The sequence below is a fragment of the Salvelinus namaycush genome, chromosome 21, assembly GCF_016432855.1.
Source record: "Salvelinus namaycush isolate Seneca chromosome 21, SaNama_1.0, whole genome shotgun sequence".
NCBI lineage: Eukaryota > Metazoa > Chordata > Actinopteri > Salmoniformes > Salmonidae > Salvelinus > Salvelinus namaycush.
In genome coordinates this window covers 8,580,520-8,604,584 of record NC_052327.1, presented here as the reverse complement: position 1 = coordinate 8,604,584, position 24,065 = coordinate 8,580,520, and the positions used below count along the sequence as shown (strand labels likewise).

General features: G+C 45.3%; 1 protein-coding gene across 1 annotated transcript; it reads right to left on the bottom strand.

Moving 5' to 3' along the window:
* Positions 1–6,894: 6,894 nt before the first annotated feature.
* On the bottom strand, positions 6,895–23,069 carry LOC120066553 (F-box only protein 40-like). The gene is made up of 7 exons (XM_039017977.1): positions 23,058–23,069; positions 20,916–21,389; positions 20,178–20,375; positions 8,147–8,433; positions 7,743–7,874; positions 7,313–7,661; positions 6,895–7,110 (listed from the first exon to the last, which is right to left on the bottom strand). The coding sequence occupies exons 1-7, from the start codon at positions 23,067–23,069 to the stop codon at positions 6,895–6,897; spliced, it is 1,668 nt and encodes a 555-aa protein (XP_038873905.1).
* Between the last annotated feature and the right edge of the window lie 996 nt (positions 23,070–24,065).

Here is a 24,065-nt window from a genome sequence, read left to right as displayed (position 1 = left end):
TACTCATCTCATATGTATATACTGTACTCTATACCGTCTACTGCATCTATGCTGTTTTGTACCATCACTCATTCATATATCTTTATGTACATATTCTTTATCCCTTTACACTTGTGAGTATAAGGTAGTAGTTGTGGAATTGTTAGGTTAGATTACTCGTTGGTTATTACTGCATTGTCGGAACTAGAAGCACAAGCATTTCGCTACACTCGCATTAACATCTGCTAACCATGTGTATGTGACAAATACAATTTGATTTGATTTGATGTGATGTGTTGCATGTGATCGTTTATGGCGGCTGAGGACTTACTGTGAGATGGTGGTGTCACGATCGTCATGTAAATAATTGGACCAAGGCGCAGCGTGAGTAGAGATCCACATTTTTATAATAGTGAAACTTTTCAAAACAACAAAGATATAACGGTGTGAAATACGTAGCGCACATAAGCACACATACAAAACAAAACAATTTCCCACATCGCAGGTGGGAAAAAGGACACACTAAGTATGATCCCCAATTAGAGGCAACGATATTCAGCTGCCTCCAATTGGGAACCATACACATACACCAACATAGAAATATACACTGCTCAAAAAAATAAAGGGAACACTTAAACAACACAATGTAACTCCAAGTCAATCACACTTCTGTGAAATCAAACTGTCCACTTAGGAAGCAACACTGATTGACAATAAATTTCACATGCTGTTGTGCAAATGGAATAGACAAAAGGTGGAAATTATAGGCAATTAGCAAGACACCCCCAATAAAGGAGTGGTTCTGCAGGTGGTGACCACAGACCACTTCTCAGTTCCTATGCTTCCTGGCTGATGTTTTGGTCACTTTTGAATGCTGGCGGTGCTTTCACTCTAGTGGTAGCATGAGACGGAGTCTACAACCCACACAAGTGGCTCAGGTAGTGCAGCTCATCCAGGATGGCACATCAATGCGAGCTGTGGCAAGAAGGTTTGCTGTGTCTGTCAGCGTAGTGTCCAGAGCATGGAGGCGCTACCAGGAGACAGGCCAGTACATCAGCAGACGTGGAGGAGGCCGTAGGAGGGCAACAACCCAGCAGCAGGACCGCTACCTCCGCCTTTGTGCAAGGAGGAGCACTGCCAGAGCCCTGCAAAATGACCTCCAGCAGGCCACAAATGTGCATGTGTCAGCATATGGTCTCACAAGGGGTCTGAGGATCTCATCTCGGTACCTAATGGCAGTCAGGCTACCTCTGGCGAGCACATGGAGGGCTGTGCGGCCCCACAAAGAAATGCCACCCCACACCATGACTGAACCACCGCCAAACCGGTCATGCTGGAGGATGTTGCAGGCAGCAGAACGTTCTCCACGGCGTCTCCAGACTCTGTCACGTCTGTCACATGTGCTCATGTGCTCAGTGTGAAACTGCTTTCATCTGTGAAGAGCACAGGGCGCCAGTGGCGAATTTGCCAATCTTGGTGTTCTCTGGCAAATGCCAAACGTCCTGCACGGTGTTGGGCTGTAAGCACAACCCCCACCTGTGGACGTCGGGCCCTCATACCACCCTCATGGAGTCTGTTTCTGACCGTTTGAGCAGACACATGCACATTTGTGGCCTGCTGGAGGTCATTTTGCAGGGCTCTGGCAGTGCTCCTCCTTGCACAAAGGCGGAGGTAGCGGTCCTGCTGCTGGGTTGTTGCCCTCCTACGGCCTCCTCCACGTCTCCTGATGTACTGGCCTGTCTCCTGGTAGCGCCTCCATGCTCTGGACACTACGCTGACAGACACAGCAAACCTTCTTGCCACAGCTCGCATTGATGTGCCATCCTGGATGAGCTGCACTACCTGAGCCACTTGTGTAGGTTGTAGACTCCGTCTCATGCTACCACTAGAGTGAAAGCACCGCCAGCATTCAAAAGTGACCAAAACATCAGCCAGGAAGCATAGGAACTGAGAAGTGGTCTGTGGTCACCACCTGCAGAACCACTCCTTTATTGGGGGTGTCTTGCTAATTGCCTATAATTTCCACCTTTTGTCTATTCCATTTGCACAACAGCATGTGAAATGTATTGTCAATCAGTGTTGCTTCCTAAGTGGACAGTTTGATTTCACAGAAGTGTGAAGTCTTTCTCCTTCTCCCAAATCCAGATAGCTGATGTTCTGAAAGAGCTGCAAAATCTGGACCCCTACAAATCAGCCGGGCTAGACAATCTGGACCATTTCTCTCTAAAATTATCTGCCGAAATTGTTGCAACCCCTATTACTAGCCTGTTCAACCTCTCTTTCGTGTCGTCTGAGATTCCCAAAGATTGGAAAGCAGCTGCGGTCATCCCCCTCTTCAAAGGGGGAGACACTCTTGACCCAAACTGCTACAGACCTATATCTATCCTACCCTGCCTTTCTAAGGACTTCGAAAGCCAAGTTAACAAACAGATTACCGACCATTTCGAATCCCACCGTACCTTCTCCGCTATGCAATCTGGTTTCAGAGTTGGCCATGGGTGCACCTCAGCCACGCTCAAGGTCCTAAACGATATCATAACCGCCATTGATAAAGAAAACAATACTGTGCAGCCGTTTTCATCGACCTGGCCAAGGTTTTCGACTCTGTCAACCACCACATTCTTATCGGCAGACTCAATAGCCTTGCATTCCCAAATGATTGCCTCGCCTGGTTCACCAACTACTTCTCCGATCGAGTTCAGTGTTTCATATCAGAGGGCCTGTTGTCCGGGCCTCTGGGAGTCTCTATGGGGGTGCCACAGGGTTCAGTTCTTGGGCCGACTCTCTTCTCTGTATACATCAATGATGTCGCTCTTGCTGCTGGTGAGTCTCTGATCCACCTCTACGCAGAAGACACCATTCTGTATACTTCTGGCTCTTCTTTGGACACTGTGTTAACTACCCTCCAGACGAGCTTCAATGCCATACAACTCTCCTTCCGTGGCCTCCAACTGCTCTTAAATACAAGTAAAAGTAAATGCATGCTCTTCACCCGATCGCTGCCCGCATCTGCCCGCCCGTCAAGCATCACTACTCTGGATGGTTCTGACTTAGAATATCTGAACAACTGCAAATACCTAGGTGTCTGGTTAGACTGTAAACTCTCCTTCCAGACTCACATCAAACATCTCCAATCCAAAATTAAATCTAGAATTGCATCCTTCACTCATGCTGCCAAACATACCCTCGTAAAACTGACCATCCTACCAATCCTCGACTTCGGCGATGTCATTTACAAATTAGCCTCCAACACTCTACTCAACAAATTGGATGCAATCTATCACAGTGCCATCCGTTTTGTCACCAAAGCCTCATATACTACCCACCACTGCGACCTGTACGCTCTCGTTGGCTGACCCTCGCTTCATACTCGTCGCCAAACCCACTGGCTTCAGGTCATCTACAAGACACTGCTAGGTAAAGCCCCGCCTTATCTCAGCTCGCTGGTCACCATAGCAGCACCCACCCGTAGCACGCGCTCCAGCAGGTATATCTCACTGGTCACTCCCAAAGCCAATTCCTCCTTTGGCTGCCTCTCCTTCCAGTTCTCTGCTGCCAATGACTGGAATGAACTACAAAAATCACTGAAACTAGAGACTCTTTTCTCCCTCACTAGCTTTAAGCACAAGCTGTCAGAGCAGCTCACAGATCACTGCACCTGTACATAGCCCATCTGTAAATAGCCCAAACAACTACCTCATCCCCTACTGTATTTATTTACTTATCTTACTCCTTTGCACCCCAGTATTTCTACTTTTGCACATTCATCTACTGCACATCCTACCATTCCAGTGTTTAATTGCTATATTGTATTTACTTCGCCACCATGGCCTATTTATTGCCTTATCTCCCTTATCTCACCTCATTTGCACACATTGTATATAGACTTGTTTTCCTACTGTATTTTTGACTGTATGTTTGTTTACTCCATGTGTAACTCTGTGTTGTTGTATGTGTCGAACTGCTTTGCTTTATCTTGGCCAGGTCGCAGTTGTAAATGAGAACTTGTTCTCAACTTGCCTACCTGGTTAAATAAAGGTGAAATAAAAAAAATATATATGACAGTCTGGTATGGTAATCTGAGCATGAGGAGCAAAAGCAAACTAATCAGAATAGTAAACACAGCCAGCAAAGTAATTGGTCAACCACAGGCTCAGTTGAGAGGTCTGTTCAAGAAGGCAACCAAAAAGAAGGCACTGTCTGTCGTTGGCGACCCTTCCCACTCTCTACACCCCCAGTTCGAGAGGCTTCCCTCTGGCTGCACTTCAGAATGCCCATGGCCAAGAAGAATGTGTTCAAACATTAATTCGTTCCTTGTGCTGTTGGACTACTAAATGCAATGTAAATTGTATCGGTATGTGTACTTATCTATCCATTCTATCCATTGCAGTTGGGACAGTGGTCAGTTGTTAAATGTGTATGATGTGAGAACGTATGCGTATGCAATCCTTTGAAAGTAATGTGATGCCAAAGCAAAATGTCCATTTGGATGGACAATAAAGTTTTATTCTATTCTAATTTACAGATGCAGGGAGTGGAGCATCACTTTATCAAATCCTCCTTCAGAGTTACATCCATTTAAAACATTTTGATTTCTATATAGTATCAGAGAGAGCATATTCTGCAGTTTTTATGGATAGATACATACTAACCTTTGTCAAATAACTCAAAATTCAAGAGGTGCAGCTCTATATCCATGCTGTCCTTGCATGACCACTCACGAGGCTGCATTGCTCTGGCTACTAAGCAAAAACTAGTAACATAATAAACGTACAATTTAAATATGCTATTCCGTCATCAACGGATGAATGGGCGATAGAAACCAGATAGAAACTGATAATGGTGCATGTGACTTCTATGAACTGAATAATGAGGAGGGTGAAGAAGGTGATTGAATTTGATTTATCTGAATGATGAGGATAAAGAGGATGATTGAATTTAGAACAATAGTGTAATGATGATGAATTGTGGGCAGTCTAATTATTTTATTGTGAAAGGCTGGAAATGGTATATACTGTACGTACATTACATAACCAAAAGTATGTGGACGCCTGCTCGTCAAATATGTCAATCCAAAATCATGGGCATTAATATGGAGTTGGTCCCTCCTTTGCTACTATAACAGCCTCCACTCTTCTTGAAAGGCTTTCCACTAGATGTTGGAACATTGCTGCGGAGATTTGCTTCCGTTCAGCCACAAGAGCATTAGTGAGGTCGGGCACTGATGTTGGGCGATTAGGCCTGGCTCGCAGTTGGCTTTCCAATTCATTCCAACAGTGTTTGATGGGGTTGAGGTTAGGATTCTGTGCAGGCCAGTCAAGTTGGAAGCACAGAATCATCTAGAATGTCATTGTATGCTGTAGCATTAAGATTTCCCTTCACTGGAACTAAGGGGCCTAGCCCGAACCATGAAAAAAAGCCCCAGAGCATTATTACCCCTCCACCAAACTTTACAGTTGGCACTATGCATTCGGGCAGGTAGCATTCTTCTGGCATCCACCAAACCCAGATTTGTCAGTTGGAGATGGTGCCAGATGATTCATTCATCCAGAGAACAGCACTTGGCGGTCCCGTTCTGTAAGCTTGTGTGGTCTACCACTTCGCGGCTAAGCCATTGTTGCTCCTAGACGTTTCCACTTTCCACTTGCCTAGTTAAAAAAAATATTAAATTAAGTAAAATACAATAACAGCAATTACAGTTGACCGGGGCAGCTCTAGTAGGGCAGAAAAGTGTTTTTGTCCGGGGTTACAACAAAATGTGTGCTGTACTCTAAAACGGAGTTTGTGTCACGACTCCTGCCGAAGTCGGCTCCTCTCCTTGTCTTCTAGCCATCGCTGCTCCACCTTTCCTTTTCCATTTGTTTTGTCTTGTTTTCCCGCACACCTGGTTTACATCCCCTCATCATTCTATGTGTATATTATCCTCTGTTCCCCCCATGTCTGTGTGTGTAATTGTTCGTTACGTTTATTGTGTGACGTGGCAGGCTGGGTTTTTCCGGGTATTGTTTTGAACCCGTGGTATTGTATTGTTGTACATTATTTGTGTGACTAGTGCGCTATTCGCTTTTGCCTTTGGCTGGAGTGTTGTGACGCTGTTGCGTCCGACTGATTTGCTTCTGCCAATTAAAGTATGCCTGTTCACTTATCTCTGCTCTCCTGCACCTGACTCCAGTTGACCAGTTGCACATCCAGTCTGACAGTTTGGAACATCTGTGCTTCACCACGGGTAAATTAATAAAGGTTGGGTTTTGATTTGAAGATGTCAATTTGCCCACTAACATGGGGTGAACAGCTGCGGTGATTGCTCTCTATACAATAGCATAGACTATGAGACAGATCTGCCCAGCTGCTCCGACTTTGTTTACATAAGACAACACGTTGCAATTTTTTTTAAACTTGAGAAATACTGCACCAAACATCTTAGTTAGATGTAGAATTGTGCAACTAAATCATCCTTAGCAAAAACATACAAATGTATTACAGATCTCTTGAGTTATCTTAGATTTATTCTGGGGATTTTGAAGAAGGGAAATAGGCTTCCGCAGTGTCTCATGGGGGACAAACATCATTAACCAAGCGCAGAATCGGTCAGGAAACGCACTTCCAAGACAGAAATCTCATTTTTCTAATGAGCAACAGAAAAACACACATGCCAATCGGCATGTTCAGTGGCTCTTTAAGTGGATCGCTAACTTGGTCCCAGATATGTTTATGCTCTTGCCAAGTCTTTTGCTGTTATTGTCAAGCCATACATGTTTGGCATGACAATAAGTGACAAGGAGTTGGCATGATGGCACAAACAGACAGGCACTCAGGGTAGAGGATTGTAGGTGCAGCACAAATGAACCACTATTCAAACCTTATGAACTACTATTGAAAGCTAATGAACCACTATTAAATCTTATGAAACACTATTCAAGTCTTCTTCTGGAACAGGGTGACCAGACTATTGCTGTTGCTTTGTGTGTCTGTGTTCATTTTGTTGTTGACAATGTGAGGCAGGAGCACACGCTCGGTCCTGGGCTCCATCTCGTAGTAAGGGCACACCTTCAGGTGGTCTGACATGGAGGGTACATTGTTGTCAAAACACCATGCTTCCACTGGAGAGAACAGTGTACTGAACTGCCACACCTGGGCAGAGGGAGGGGAGGAGTGGAGGGAGAGTACAGTGGAGGGGAGGAGAAGATGAGAGGAGGAAGGAATAGAGAGAAGAGGAGAAAACAAAAAAGAGGAGAGCAGAGAGGCGGAAGGAGAAGAGAGGAGAGGAAATCAACAAAGGAAAAGCACCGTAAAAAAACTAATTTAGAAACTTCTCCTATCTCGGCTAACTCACCACCTTCTTGGCCTTCCACTTGGCCATGCCAGTCTTATAGGTCTTCTTCTCCCAGAGGAGGGAGACCATCCCCCTGTCATGCAGCAGAGAGGAACACACCTCCCTCATGAGGTGGGACACCAGGGCCAGTTGGAACAGGGACAAGCTGTCCAGGAAGCTGGCCATGTGGTGCAGCACCTCGTAGGGCAGAGTGCTCAGAGAGTCCTGGTCTCGTCCTCCTCCACCCCTCGACCTTCGCCTCCTGAGGTTTGAGACTGGTTCTGGAGCAGGCTGGGATTTGGAGTATTGGGGCTCCTCATTTAGAGAGGCAGGGACAGTGGGTCTCAGGCTGAAGCTACTAAGCTCTTTGCTGGAGGTACAGGTTAGATAAAGTTATTGTCAGGGTAATGGTAAGGGCTGTCTGTATGTTTCTATGAGGGAGCTTTCTTACTTGTAGGTGACAGTGGCAGTGTGTGTGGAGGGCTGGAACCTCCTCTGGCTGTAAGTGCAGCCCAGGTAGGCTAGGGGACACCTCTGCTCAAACCAGCCACTAGCACACATCTGTATGTCGGTGTGCACGTTCCTGAATAATAACGATGAGGAACATTCATTTTATTTGTCTAGAAAACATACTAAAGTATATCAAGCCATATCAAGGCTACTACACGACAGAGGGTCAGGTACCTGAAATGTTTGGGCTACCTGAAGTGTTTGGGGTACCTGAAGTGTTTTGAGCACATTAAGTTTTTGCGGCACTCTCTCTGTTGGAAGTGTTTGAGATACCTGAAGTGTTTGAGGTACCTGAAGTGTTTGGGCTACCTGAAGTGTTTGGAGTACCTGAAGTATTTGGAGTACCTGAAGTGTTTGGGGAACTCTCTGCGTTGGAAGGTGTGTCCACAGAGAAAGGTGAAGGCGGAGCTAGACTTGTTGTGTCGGGCCGTCACACCCTTCGCCTGCAGCTGGAGGTGGAGCTGGAGGGGGCGGTCCTCCGTCAGACTGGCCAATGAAGTGTCACGACTGAACGGAGCTGACAGGAAGGCGTAGGTCTGCGTCCCCGTGTCGCTCAGGAGGGCGTCGCTGGACTGTGACTCAGCGATCAGGTGACCCCTCTGCTCCTTCTCCAGAGAACACAGCAGGCTGGCCTGGAGGATACATGCAGGAAAGGTTTGTGAGTGATATGCACATCCTAACTTTTTACACTGTTGCTGGACAAGATTAAACGCCCACACCATTAGAAATCCACCTTTTTCGAGCTGAAAGACAATGGCCAGAGTTTACCCATGATGTAAGTCAATAAATCATTGTTTTAGTCAAAGTATGATACATTTGTGCTTGAAGTGACAGAACCGAATTGCCTGCTTCGTGCATATTTGTGCCAATGACGTGTCTTTTCCTAAGAAATGACATGTACATTTTTTTGTTGCCTACGTTTAGTTTCAATGCTTGTTTTAATTTGAATGGTTCTACCCACTAGCATTGAATTGTTTATTAATCAGAAACACCTGCAAAGTTTGTGAGTCACATCTGAGCTGAGCAATATAATAGATCATCTTTGGCTACTGCAAAGATGGGGGATAAAGATAGTTTACCATTTTGGAGAAATTGTCAGTTACGTAATTTTGACTGCTCATTAATTTATTTTATTTTATTACTATGCTATTTTTTAAGTCATGCCCTCCTCCGTCCTTGACTTTTCCTACATAAGTACGTATATTGAATGCTGTTGATATGATTTTAATATCACAAACAGAACTGGGGTTATAACCAGCTTTAGTAGGGAATGTTGTATTTGAATGGTTTTCCCCGTTGCCCCTCTTCCCGACAGTAGGGCATGCTGCACTCATTCTCCCGACATTGGAATGTTCAGTGCCCAGTTGATAATCACCCCGATAATTGCTTCAAAACTTAACCTAAACTACCGAAACTAATTTCACACATATAACAACAGATTTGATACTTTACTTAATGTATGATGGGGAGAAAGGGGGCAAATGGGTGAGTTGATGAGCAAGGGGAAGCGAATGATGGATATTTATGTCATCACTAAAACGTGAATGTACCCTATATCAGTCCACCAAACCCAAGCAGTTTTATCAGTGTACTCTGGCCTACTTGGAGTACACAGTGAGAGATTTAATTCATTTACAATGGCAAGAAGACCAAGACGAATGGATGCACGTGCTGCGTCATCGCTGCTACAATCAAAGGTAAGTCAATATTGCATAATACCTATTGCCATACATATAGATAAACGTATACAATGCTTGAAGTGACAGAACACATGATGTTTTTCCTACGGGAAAATAATCCTAATGTCTTCTACTCTATTGTGTTCCATAGGTTGGCGTGGATGTTTTGGAGAGACTTCATCATGAGTCTGGCATAAGGGCTACGTTTGAGACCTAATGAGGGCCAAGGCAGCAGCACAGATTCCATGGGAGCCTTTGCGTGAGATAGAATTGCTCACAGCTCCCGGGGAGGAGACAGTGCCAGGTGGCCAGATGCACAAAGACAGAACCCAAGACACTTGTGTCACCTGCAAGTGACGTGTTTGTGGGAAGTGTGTCAAGCTAGGGAAAGTGGAAGATTTGTGTCGACAGTTAGGACAAGGAATAAGCGCTAAATGAAATCCATCTGATGTCATTGCGTAAAAATGCACGCCATGTAAGCATGAGCTGACAATAATTGACTATTTATGACTGCTGTCATATCGACACTTACAGTATATTAATTGTAATGCCATTATTGCTTTTGTGCTGATTTTCACTATTTATCGAGCACACTTTGCGCTTATAATGATGTTTAAGCTGTTTTCATTATTTGATGGTGCATTTTGCTGACCGTGTGTCTTTGTGTTTAGGGTAAAAAAGGTATCTTTTTAAAAAAGGAGCTCCAGCACTTATGTTTTCTGTTTAATAGCTGATACAAAAACACTCTACAAATAAAATTGATTGAACAATTGAATTTTTGTGGGTTTTGTGGTATTTTGTTTTTACATAAAGTACCAGTCAAAAGTTTGGACACACCTACTCATTCAAGGGTTTTTCTTTATTTGTACTATTTTCTAAATTGTTGAATAATAGTGAAGACATCAAAACTATGAAATAACACATGTGGAATCTAGCAGTAACCCAATGTTTTTTTTAACAATTCTAAATAGATTTTAGATTCTTCAAAGTAGCCACCCTTTGCCTTGATGATAGCTTTGCACACTCTTGGCATTCTCTCAACCAGCTTCACCTGGAAGGAGTTCCAACATATGCTGAGGACTTGTTGGCTGCTTTTCCTTCCCTCTGCGGTCCAACTCATCCCAACCATCTCAATTGGGTTGAGGTTGGGTGATTATGGAAGCCAGGTCATCTGATGCAGCACTCCATCACTCTCCTTCTTGGTCAAATAGCCCTTACACAGCCTGGAGGTGTGTTGGGTCATTGTCCCATTGAAAAACAAATGATAGTCCCACAAGGCCCTCCCATGCCCTCCCTTCTGACCACGACTGACCACGAATCCATCTGACCACGACTCCATTTTGCTCCTCCCGTCCTGTAGGCAGAAACTCAAACAGGATGTACCAGTGATGAGAACTATTCAACACTGGTCTGACCAATCGGAATCCACTCTTCAAGATTGTTTTGATCACGCGGACTGGGAAATGTTCCGGGCAGCCTCAGAGAATAATATCGTTTTATACGCTGATTCTGTGAGTGAGTTTATAAGGAAGTGCATTGGAGAAGTTGTACCCACTGTGACTATTAAAACCTACCCTAACCAGAAACCGTGGATAGACGGCGGCATTCGCTCAAAACTGAAAGCGCGAACAACCGCATTTAACCACGGAAAGATGACTGGGAATGTGGCCGAATACAAACAGTGTAGTTATTCCCTCCGCAAGGCAATCAAACAAGTGAAATGTCGGTATAGGGACAAAGTGTAGTCGCGATTCAACGGCTCAGACACGAGATGTATGTGGCAGGGTCTACAGACAATCACGGACTACTAAAAGAAAACCAGCCACGTCACTGACACCGACGTCTTTCTTCCAGACAAACTAAGAACCTTCTTTGCCCGCTTTGAGGATAATATAGTGCCACCGATGTGGCCCGCTACCTAGGACTGCAGGCCCTCCTTCTCCGTGGCCGACTTGAGTAAGACATTTAAACGTGTTAACCCTCGCAAGGCTGCCGGCCCAGACGGCATCCCTAGCCTCGTCCTCCGAGCATGCACAGACCAGCTGGCTGGTGTGTTTATGGACATATTCAACCTCTCCCTATCCCCGTCTGCTGTCCCCACATGCTTCAAGATGGCCACCATTGTTCCTGTACCCAAGAAGGCAAAGGTAACTGAACTAAATGACTATCGCCCCATAGCACTCACTTCTGTCATCATGAAGTGCTTTGAGAGACTAGACAAGGATCATATCACCTCCACCTTACCTGCCACCCTAGACCCACTTCAATTTGCATACCTCCCCAATAAGTCCACAGATGGCGCAATCGCCATCACACTGCACACTGCCCTATCCCTTCTGGACAAGAGGAACACCTATGTAAGAATGCTGTTCATTGACTACAGCTCAGCATTTAACACCATAGTACCCTCCAAACTCGTCATTAATCTCGAGACCCTGGGTCTCAACCCCACCCTGTGCAACTGGGTCCTGGACTTCCTGACGGGCCGCCCCCAGGTGGTGAGGGTAGGTAACAACATCTCCACCCCGCTGATCCTCAACACTGGGGCCTCACAAGGGTGCGTTCTCAGCCCTCTCCAGTACTCCCTGTTCACCCACGACTGCGTGGCCATGCACGCCTTCAACTCAATCATGAAGTTTGCGCAGTAGGCTGAAGAAATTCGGCTTGTCACCAAAAACACTCACAAACTTTTACAGATGCGCTCCAGCAGGTATATCTCACTGATCATCCCAAAAGCCAACACCTCATTTGGCCACCTGTCCTTCCAGTTCTCTGCTGCCTGTGACTGGAACGAATTGCAAAAATCGCTGAAGTTGGAGACTTTTATTTCCCTCACCAACTTTAAACATCTGCTATCTGAGCAGCTAACCGATCGCTGCAGCTGTACATAGTCCATCTGTAAACAACCCACCCAATTTACCTACCTCATCCCCTTACTGTTTTTATTTATTTATTTTTCTGCTCTTTTGCACACCAGTATCTCTACTTGCTCATGATCATCTGATGATTTATCACTCCAGTGTTAATCTGCTAAATTGTAATTATTCGCTCCTATGGCCTATTTATTGCCTACCTCATGCCTTTTGCACACAATGTATATAGACTCATTTTGGTTTTTTTCCTACTGTGTTATTGACTTGTTTATTGTTTACTCCATGTGTAACTCTGTGTTGTTGTCTGTTCACACTGCTATGCTTTATCTTGGCCAAGTCGCAGTTGTAAATGAGAACTTGTTCTCAACTAGCCTACCTGGTTAAATAAATAAAAATAACGATGCACAATTGAGAGCATCCTGTCAGGCTGTATCACCGCCTGGTACGGCAACTGCTCCGCCCATAACCGTAAGGCTCTCCAGAGGGTAGTGAGGTCTGCACAACGCATCACCAGGGGCAAACTACCTGCCCTCCAGGACACGTACACCAGCCGATGTCACAGGAATGCCAAAAAGATCATCAAGGACAACAACCACCCGAGCCACTGCCTGTTCACCCCGCTATCATCCAGAAGACGAGGTCAGTACAGGTGCATCAAAGCAGGGACTGAAAGACTGAAAAACAGCTTCTATCTCAAGGCCATCAGACTGTTAAACAGCCATCACTAACATTGAGTGGCTGCTGCCAACATACTGACTCAACTCTAGCCACTTTAATAATGGAAAAATTGATGTAATAAATGTATCACTATCCACTTTAAACAATGCCACTTTATATATTGTTTACATACCCTACATTACTCATCTCATATGTATGTACTGTACTCTATACCATCTACTGCATCTTGCCATCTTGATGTAATAAATGTATCACTAGCCACTTTAACAAACCTCCAAACGAGCTTCAATGCCATACAACACTTCTTCCCGTGGCCTCCAACTGCTCTTAAACGCTAGTAAAACTAAATGCTTGCTCTTCAACCGATCGCTACCCGCACCTGCCCGCCCGCCTAGCATCACTACTCTGGACGGTTCTGACTTAGAATATGTGGACAACTATAAATACCTAGGTGTCTGGTTAGACTGTAAACTCTCCTTCCAGACTCACATTAAGCATCTCCAATCCAAAGTTAAATCTCGAATTGGCTTCCTATTTCACAACAAAGCCTCCTTCACTCATGCTGCCAAACATACCCTAGTAAAACTGACTATCCTGCTGATCCTTGACTTTGGCGATGTCATTTACAAAATAGCATCCAACACTCTACTCAACAAATTGGATGCAATCTATCACAGTGCCATCCGTTTTGTCACCAAAGCCCCATATACTACCCACCATTGCGACCTGTATGCTCTCGTTGGCTGGTCCTCGCTACATATTCGTCGCCAAACCCACTGGCTCCAGGTCATCTATAGGTCTTTGCTAGGTAAAGCTCTGCCTTATCTCAGCTCACTGGTCATCATAGCAACACCCACCCGTAGCACGCGCTCCAGCAGGTATATTTCACTTGTCATCCCCAAAGCCAACACCTGCTTTGGCCGCCTTTCCTTCCAGTTCTCTGCTGCCAATGACTGGAACGAATTGCAAAAATCCCTGAAGTTGGAGACTTATATCTCCCTCACTAACTTCAAGCATCGTCTGTCAGAGCAGCTTTCCGATTGCTGCAGCTGTACACAGCCCATCTGTAAATAGCCCATCCAACCAACTACCTACCTCATCCCTATATCATTTTTTTCCTGCTCTTTTGCACACCAGTATTTCTACTTGCACATCCTCATCTGCACATCTATCGCTCCAGTGTTAATTGCTAAATTGTAATTACTTCTCCACTATAGCCTATTTATTGCCATACCTCCTTACTTCATTTGCACACACTGTATACAAGCCAGTTTCATCGTAGCGCTTGATGGTTTTTGCGACTGCACTTGAAGAAACTTTCAAAGTTCTTGAAATGTTCCATATTGACTTAACGTAATGATGGACTGTTGTTTCTCTTTGCTTCTTTGAGCTGTTCTTGCCATAATATGGACTTGGTCTTTTACCAAATAAGGTTATCTTCTATACACCACCACTACCTTGTCACAACACAACTGATTGGCTCAAACGCATTAAGAAGGAAAGAAATTCCGCAAATGAACTTTTAAGAAGGCACACCTGTTCATTTAAATGCATTCCAGGTGACGACCTCATGAAGCTGGTTGAAAGAATGCCAAGACTGTGCAAAGCTGTCATCAAGGCAAAGGAATGGTTCTTTGAAGAATCACAAATATAAAATATGAACACTTTTTTGGTTACTACATGATTCCATATGTGTTATTTCAAAGTTTTGATGTCTTCACTATTATTCTACAATGTAGAAAAAAAATAAAAAATAAAGAAAAACCCTTGAATGAGTTAGGTGTGTCCAAACTTTTGACTGGTACTGTATACTCTACAGTAACATAAACTAATGAAAATGCTAGTTTGTTATTTGAAATGAGAAAATAAATCTTATTTTAATGCTACCCAATACCTTCATGAAAACAACCAAATTATTATTTTAGCAATAGCATATATGAATTACACTGTTAGAATTTGTCCAGTCCCTCAGCCCAGATAATGCATTGATATATAGCTAGCTTAATGACATCTGGAATATGACACAGTTTTGCTGGAATTAGCAAATGGGAAGAGTCAGACAAACGTCAACATGTCAACAGCTTGTGTAGGCACGGTGTAGCTGAGACTCATTTCTTGACAGGTAGGCTGGTAGTCTTTTTAAGAAATAATCATTTTCAACCATCTTAAATGAAATAGCGCTCACATAGCTTTCATTAGCCAGCTACGGTTAGCATACTAGCTAGTTACTCTGACAGCTGTCGGTCAGTATCTTATTTGTCATTATTTCTCTGCTACACATGGAAATCACCACGACGTTCACACCCCCAATTCCTGAATATGTGTTAGCTTAAATGAGAATTTCCGCTCTGGGAAAGGAATTACTCAAAATTCCTTTCCAAGATGGCGTAGCAGTGTAGACGTGTTTGTTTAGTCCTCTCGTGTACGTTTGTATTTTTCGTATTTCTTGTATATATAAAAAATAAAAAAAATCTATCTCTTTTCGATTTTTAATTCGATTATACCTTCCGGTAACCTACCTCACCCAATGTGATACGGAATCGCTATTATTTTTAAACTTTGGAACACATTCAAGAACCCCCAGTAGCTAACCAGCTAATCAGCTACAAGCTATTTAGTCATTTTTAGCCGCTGCTAGCAGCTTTTCCCTTCTGCACAGACACCAGCCCTGTTATTAGCCTGGATATTACTCACCAATTTACCAGCATCGGACTGTCTCTCGACAACAACGCCGGATTCCTGCCGTAATCCCTGAGCCACTACTTCTGATCCTCACAGCTAGCTTGCAGCTAGCGCAGCTTGCGCAGCTAGCGCCACTGCCACGAAGCTAGCACCAGTTAGCAAACACAATTCTACAATTACAACCTCTCTTTCGCCATCGCCATCCGGCTTGGATTCTCTGTCGACACGACCACGTCTGGTCTGCAGACGAATACCCCATCCGCTGTGCCCTCAACCGGCCTCCGTCTGAGCAGACCCCCTCCGTCTGAGCAGACCACCCCCCGGGCTACTAACTTTAAACGCCGCGTGCTAGCTTAGTGGCGGCTTCCCTGCTCCATCTACGGCTGCCCCCTGGACACTATGATCACTTGGCTACATAGCTGATGCCTGCCGGACTGTCCATTAATTCACGGTACTCCATTCTGTTTATTTGTGTTTTATCTGTCGGCTCTGTGTTTTAACTCAGGCTCTGTGTGTAGTTAATCCGACCCTCTCTGCCTAGTCGTCGCCATTTTTACCTGCTGTTGCTGTGTTAGCTGACTAGCTGCTGTTATCTCACCTGTTGTTTTAGCTAGCTCTCCCAATCAAGACCTGCAATCACTTTATGCCTTACTGTATGTCTCTCTCAAATATCAATATGCCTTGTATACTGTTGTTCAGGCTAGTTATCATTGTTTTGGTTTGCAATGGATCCCGTAGTTCCACTCTCCGTACCTCTGATACCTCCTTTGTCCCACCTCCCACGCATGCGGTGACCTCACCCATTGAGACCAGCATGTCCAGAGATACAACCTCTCTTATCATCACCCAGTGCCTGGGCTTGCCTCCGCTGTACCCGTGCCCCACCATACCCCTGTCTGCACATTATGCCCAGAATCTATTCTACCACGCCCATAAATCTGCTCCTTTTATTCCTTGTCCCCAACGCTCTAGGCGACCAGTTTTGATAGCCTTTAGCCGCACCCTCATCCTACTACTCCTCTGTTCCTCGGGTGATGTGGAGGTAAACCCAGGCCCTGCATGTCCCCAGGCACCCTCATTTGTTGACTTCTGTGATCGAAAAAGCCTTGGCCTCATGCATGTCAACATCAGAAGCCTCCTCCCTAAGTTTGTCTTACTCACCGCTTTAACACACTCTGCCAACCCTGATGTCCTTGCCGTGTCTGAATCCTGGCTTAGGAAGGCCACCAAAAATTCTGAGATTTCCATACCCAACTATAACACTTTCCGTCAAGATAGAACTGCCAAAGGGGGAGGAGTTGCAATCTACTGCAGAGATAGCCTGCAAAGTTCTGTCATACTTTCCAGGTCTATGCCCAAACAGTTCGAACTTCTAATTTTAAAAATTAATCTCTCCAGAAATAAGTCTCTCACTGTTGCCGCCTGCTACCGACCCCCCTCAGCTCCCAGCTGTGCCCTGGACACCATCTGTGAATTGATTGCTCCCCATCTAGCTTCAGAGTTTGTTCTGTTAGGTGACCTAAACTGGGATATGCTTAACACCCCGGCAGTCCTACAATCTAAGCTAGATGCCCTCAATCTCACACAAATCATCAAGGAACCCACCAGGTACAACCCTAAATCCGTAAACATGGGCACCCTAATAGACATTATCCTGACCAACTTGCCCTCCAAATACACCTCTGCTGTCTTCAATCAAGATCTCAGCGATCACTGCCTCATTGCCTGTATCCGCTACGGGTCCGCGGTCAAACGACCACCCCTCATCACTGTCAAACGCTCCCTAAAACACTTCTGCGAGCAGGCCTTTCTAATCGACCTGGCCCGGGTACCCTGGAAGGATATTGACCTCATCCCGTCAGTTGAGGATGCCTGGTCATTCTTTAAAAGTTACTTCCTCACCATATTAGACAAGCATGCTCCGTTCAAAAAATGCAGAACTAAGAACAGATATAGCCCTTGGTTCACTCCAGACCTGACTGCCCTCGACCAGCACAAAAACATCCTGTGGCGAACTGCAATAGCATCGAAGAGCCCCCGCGATATGCAACTGTTCAGGGAAGTCAGGAACCAATACACGCAGTCAGTCAGGAAAGCAAAGGCCAGCTTTTTCAAGCAGAAATTTGCATCCTGTAGCTCTAACTCCAAAAAGTTCTGGGATAATGTAAGGTCCATGAAGAACAAGAGCACCTCCTCCCAGCTGCCCACTGCACTGAGGCTAGGTAACACGGTCACCACCGATAAATCCGTGATAATCGAAAACTTCAACAAGCATTTCTCAATGGCTAGCCATGCCTTCCTCCTGGCGACTCCAACCTTGGCCAACAGCCCCGCCCCCCCCCGCTGCTACTCGCCCAAGCCTCCCCAGCTTCTCCTTTACCCAAATCCAGATAGCAGATGTTCTGAAAGAGCTGGAAAACCTGGACCCATACAAATCAGCTGGGCTTGACAATCTGGACCCCCTATTTCTGAAACTGTCCGCCGCCATTGTCGCACCCCCTCTTACCAGCCTGTTCAACCTCTCCTTCGTATCATCTGAGATCCCCAAGGATTGGAAAGCTGCCGCGGTCATCCCCCTCTTCAAAGGGGGAGACACCCTGGACCCAAACTGTTACAGACCTATATCCATCCTGCCCTGCCTATCTAAGGTCATCGAAAGCCAAGTCAACAAACAGATCACTGACCATCTCGAATCCCACCGTACCTTCTCCGCTGTGCAATCCGGTTTCCGAGCCGGTCACGGGTGCACCTCAGCCACGCTCAAGGTACTAAACAATATCATAACCGCCATCGATAAAAGACAGTACTGTGCAGCCGTCTTCATCGACCTGGCCAAGGCTTTCGACTGTCAATCACCATATTCTTATCGGCAGACTCAGTAGCCTCGGTTTTTCTAATGACTGCCTTGCCTGGTTCACCAACTACTTTGCAGACAGAGTTCAGTGTGTCAAATCGGAGGGCATGTTGTCCGGTCCTCTGGCAGTCTCTATGGGGGTACCACAGGGTTCAATTCTCGGGCCGACTCTTTTCTCTGTATATATCAATGATGTTGCTCTTGCTGCGGGCGATTCCCTGATCCACCTCTACGCAGACGACACCATTCTGTATACTTCTGGCCCTTCCTTGGACACTGTGCTATCTAACCTCCAAACGAGCTTCAATGCCATACAACACTCCTTCCGTGGCCTCCAACTGCTCTTAAACGCTAGTAAAACCAAATGCATGCTTTTCAACCGTTCGCTGCCTGCACCCGCACGCCCGACTAGCATCACCACCCTGGACGGTTCCGACCTAGAATATGTGGACATCTATAAGTACCTAGGTGTCTGGCTAGACTGCAAACTCTCCTTCCAGACTCATATCAAACATCTCCAATCCAAAATCAAATCTAGAGTCGGCTTTCTATTTCGCAACAAAGCCTCCTTCACTCACGCCGCCAAACTTACCCTAGTAAAACTGACTATCCTACCGATCCTCGACTTCGGCGATGTCATCTACAAAATAGCTTCCAATACTCTACTCAGCAAACTGGATGCAGTTTATCACAGTGCCATCCGTTTTGTTACTAAAGCACCTTATACGACCCACCACTGCGACCTGTATGCCCTAGTCGGCTGGCCCTCGCTACATGTTCGTCGTCAGACCCACTGGCTCCAGGTCATCTACAAGGCTATGCTAGGTAAAGTGCCGCCTTATCTCAGTTCACTGGTCACGATGGCTACACCCACCCGTAGCACGCGCTCCAGCAGGTGTATCTCACTGATCATCCCTAAAGCCAAAACCTCATTTGGACGCCTTTCCTTCCAGTTCTCTGCTGCCTGCGACTGGAACGAATTGCAAAAATCTCTGAAGTTGGAGACTTTTATCTCCCTCAACAACTTTAAACATCTGCTATCCGAGCAGCTAACCGATCGCTGCAGCTGTACATAGTCCATCGGTATATAGCCCACCCAATTTACCTACCTCACCCCCCATACTGCTTTTATTTATTTACTTTTCTGCTCTTTTGCACACCAGTATCTCTACTTGCACATGATCATCTGATGATTTATCACTCCAGTGTTAATCTGCTAAATTGTAATCATTCGATTTATTGCCTACCTCATGCCTTTTGCACACATTGTATATAGATTCTCTTTTTTTCTACCATGTTATTGACTTGTTTATTGTTTACTCCATGTGTAACTCTGTGTTGTTGTCTGTTCACACTGCTATGGTTTATCTTGGCCAGGTCGCAGTTGCAAATGAGAACTTGTTCTCAACTAGCCTACCTGGTTAAATAAAGGTGAAAAATAAATAAATAAATAAAATAAAATAGGTGCTGCAACTTCCTCCGAGGTGGGTCCAAATGTTCAGTTAGGCATGAATTGATGCTAATAGGAGACTAATGAACTATAACGGGAGACTATCGGTCCGCAACTACTTTGACTGGAGATATCCAAAGAGTTCACCTTGAACTCTCACCTGCACCTCCTCCCAGATTGGCATGTCCTGTGGCTCCACCCCCAGGTCGCTGGTGTCCACGGCCGCGTCCACCCTCTTCCGGTGTCCGGGGTTCCTGATGCGTGTGTGTTTGGCCGTGAAGCTGGTGGGAATCTTAAAGGTCCTCACTGTGTTGATTTTCATGGGCTCCAGCTGGCTGTAGTAATACATCTGCCTCTTCTTAGTGCCGGCCAGACAGGCCACGCACTGGGGGTTGGGGCGTGTGTCTGTGTGTGTGTGTGTGTCATTAAGTGCCTGTGTCCCTGTGGTGGTCAGGGTCTGTGATTGATGTGACTCCATCTCTTGACCTCTAACTCCTGATGCTTGACCCTGACCTCTGCCCCTTGCCACTGCCTCTTGGTTAGCCTCAGCTATCATGCAGCCTCCCCTCTCCATGTTAAACATGCGCTCCCAGACGTAGGCCACCGGGCCCTCTGATCCTACCACCCTTCCCCTGGCCAGCTCCTCCCTCTCCTCCTGGGTCAGCTCTCTCTCCTCCTCCCTCTCTCTGTCCCTCTCCCTAACCGCCTCCTGAATATTCTCAGGGAGGGGTTCATACCATCCTCGATTAGCAGGAGACACACAGCCAACCCTGTTAGGGAAAGACACTCCTCCATCCACTCCCTGTGCCTCCAGGGCCTCCCTCTCCCTCTTCTTCTCTTCCTTCTCCCTCCTCCTCCCCTCCCTTCTCCTCTGCTCCTCCTTCTCCTCCTCTTCCACCCTCTCAATCAGCTCAGGGAAGAGATTCTTCATCTTTAGGGAGTGGAACAAATGGTGCTGATCTCTCAGAGCCATGGCCAGGTCCAGCGCCTCGCCGTGTCCTCCTCCCTCCTCCTCTTCCTTCACTAGGTTATGCTGCAGGGCCGAATGTGTGTGTGACTGGGCGTCCTCGGCTGGCCAGCGGTTCCACTCCATGGAGCAGCACACCACGCTGGCTGGACAGACCTGCAGGTGGGCCGCCAGCCAGGAACGGGGCATGCTGATTGGACAGCCGAAGCCCGCGTTTAGGCATGGCACCCTCTCATTGGGGCAGAGTAGCGCATGCTCCTCCTCTTTGCACAGGTGAAAGATGGCGCCACACAGCAGGCGGCAGGGGATGAGCACACATGACACCGAGATCTCCACAGGGGCCTTGCAGTACTGGCTGAAACAGCTGTCACAGTGGGGGTGACCTCTCGGGCGGGAAGGACGAACCTTAGGGGAGGGCAAGACACAGGGAGAGAGGGAGGTAGAGGGAATGAGAGTGAGGAGAGAGTGAGAAAAACAGAGAGAGGGAAAGAGGGAGGGACAAAGCAAGAGAGAGATAGTCATAGGCAAAGAACATAGGCAAACAGTCAAAACTACTCTCAATCAAAAACATAAACTCTGTTTTAATAATTTCCCATTTTATGATTGTCGTTATTTGGTTTCAATAGCTATTGAAATTTGATTCATTTTGAGTTCAAATTAATTCTGAACTTACCATATTCACAGAACTTCAGTGTGTCAAATAATTGGTGAATATCCTGAAAAACAAATAATTGATATGATTAGTCAATAAAGTTGTTTTGTGTCAACCTCCCTAAAGGTAGAGGTAATAACAACAAACAATAACAGTACAGATTTAACACAGACAATCATCTGATCGGACTATCATGGGAATCACATTAACGTTGTTTGCATGTAAACTGTCATTCATCTGCCATAAAGGCATGTAATCATACTGTCCTAATATAGTCAATGTTGTGCCCTCCTCCCTTTATGTACACAACCATAAAACAAGAATAGACATTGTCAGCTAGAGGCCTGGGGGGTGGTCCAGCGGTTAGTCCCACCACCCCCACTGGTGGTGGTGTATGGTGTTGGCATGGGTACGAATCCGTCCCACTACCTATTTGACACAACGTCTGTGTTCTTTTGATCGACCCTTGTCCAGAAGTGTGCACTCGTTCACTCCCCCTTATGTATTTATAAGCATTGGATTGGTGCAAGCATACCTGGTGGGAGTTTCCACCATATTCCTCATACAAGTGCGCAATTCTGGGTAAGGTAGAGAATCGGAATGTAGTCCATGTTTTCCCCTGTCTTTCCTGTCCCCTCTTGTCACTTTCTATCAACGTAACAAGTAAAAACATGTTTAAAATAAAACGAACAAAACTATAAACGCAACATGCAACAATTTCAAAGATTTTACTGATTTATAGTTTATAGTAGATTTATAGAGGAAATCATTCAAATGAAATTAATTAATTAGGCCCTAATCTATGGATTTGTTGGTCACAGATACCTTAAAAGATTGGGCCTCACAATGGGCTTCAGGATCTCGTCAAGGTATTTCTTTGTAAACAAATTGACATCGATGAAATGCAATTGTCTGCGGTTGTGAGACATTCCTGCAGTCAGCATGCCAATTGCACACTCCCTCAAAATTTGAGACATCTGTGGCATTATCATTGTGTTGTGTGATAAAACTGCACATTTTAGTGGCCTTTTATTGTCTCCAGAACAAGGGGCACCTGTGTAATGATCATGCTGTTTAATCAGCTTCTTGATATGCCACACCTGTCAGGTGGATGGATTAACGCTCACTTATAGGAATGTAAACAAATTTGTGGACAGCATTTTGGAGAAATAAGCTTTTTGTGTGTATGGAACATTTCCGGGATCTGTTATTTCAACTCATGAAACATGGGACCAACACTTTACATGTTGCATTTCTAATTCTGTTCAGTGTAGTTTATGAACAATATAATGATTTTCCTACATTTGCATAAATGAATACATTTACAACATGACCTAACTTCCCCCATGATGTATTTTCTGAATACAGTCACGGATAAACGGCGTTGTCGTTCCAGTCAACCCATTTACCTGTTTATTTACTTGGATCCCCATTAGCTTTTACAGAAGCAGCAGCTACTCTTCCTGGGATCCAAATAAAACACTAAGAAAGTAACGAAACACTGATACAGTGATAGACAAGGACAGTCACACAAACCAAAGAATAATACGAACAATACAACTGTGTGTGTCACCTCACAGTCCCCGCCGTTCCTTTAGATGCTGGTTAATCCATTTTTTAAAGTTCATTTTGTTGTTGTTTGGATCCTGACTGGACGAGCAGTGTTCCAAGCCCTGCTGTATTGGTCATCACAGGCATACTATGCATCACTATGCCAACCAACAGTTCCATCATCACTGCACATTCATAAGAATATCATCATGTTCATGACGCTGTCCAAATCATCTCTTGTATTTATCTCAACTTGAGCATTATTTCCCCTTGCTTCTATCCTAACATTTTGTTTGGTACCAGTTGATTGATTTGATATAATGTTGCACTTCCCTAGTGATAGCGCAAGTCAAGACAGATAGCAAGGAAGGCAGACTGGCGGAGTAGAGAGATGAATGAAATTGAAATAGCATGAATTTTTATCAGGATATTTTCTCCTGTTTTAATTTGTCGGCTTTAGGCCTACCGTGCATTCAAAAAGTATTCAGACCACTTGATTTTTTCCACATTTTGTTACGTTACAGCCTTATTCTAAAATTGATTCTACATTTTTTTTGCAAATGTATTAAAAATGTATATCTGAAATATTATATTTACATAAGTATTTAGACCCTTTACTCAGTACTTTGTTGAAGCACCTTTGGCAGCAATTACAGCATCGAGTCTTCTTGGGTATGACGCTACAAGTTTGGCACACTTGTATTTGGGGAGTTTCTCCCATTCTTCTCTGCAGATCCTGTCAAGCTCTGTCAGTTTGGATGGGGAGGGTTGCTGCACAGATATTTTCAGGTCTCTCCAGAGATTTTTGATCGGGTTCAAGTCCGGGCTCTGGCTGGGCCACTCAAGGACATTCAGAGACTTGTTCCGAAGCCACTCCT

What these genes read in the sequence shown, in the direction of transcription:
- LOC120066553 (XM_039017977.1), bottom strand. An exon ending in TCCCTGAGCTGATTGAGAGG is followed by an intron (nt 20,376 to 20,915) that starts GTGGAAGAGGAG and finishes GCCGGCACTAAG; the next exon opens with AAGAGGCAGATGTATTACTA. An exon ending in ACTGCCACTGTCACCTACAA is followed by an intron (nt 7,662 to 7,742) that starts GTAAGAAAGCTC and finishes CTGTACCTCCAG; the next exon opens with CAAAGAGCTTAGTAGCTTCA.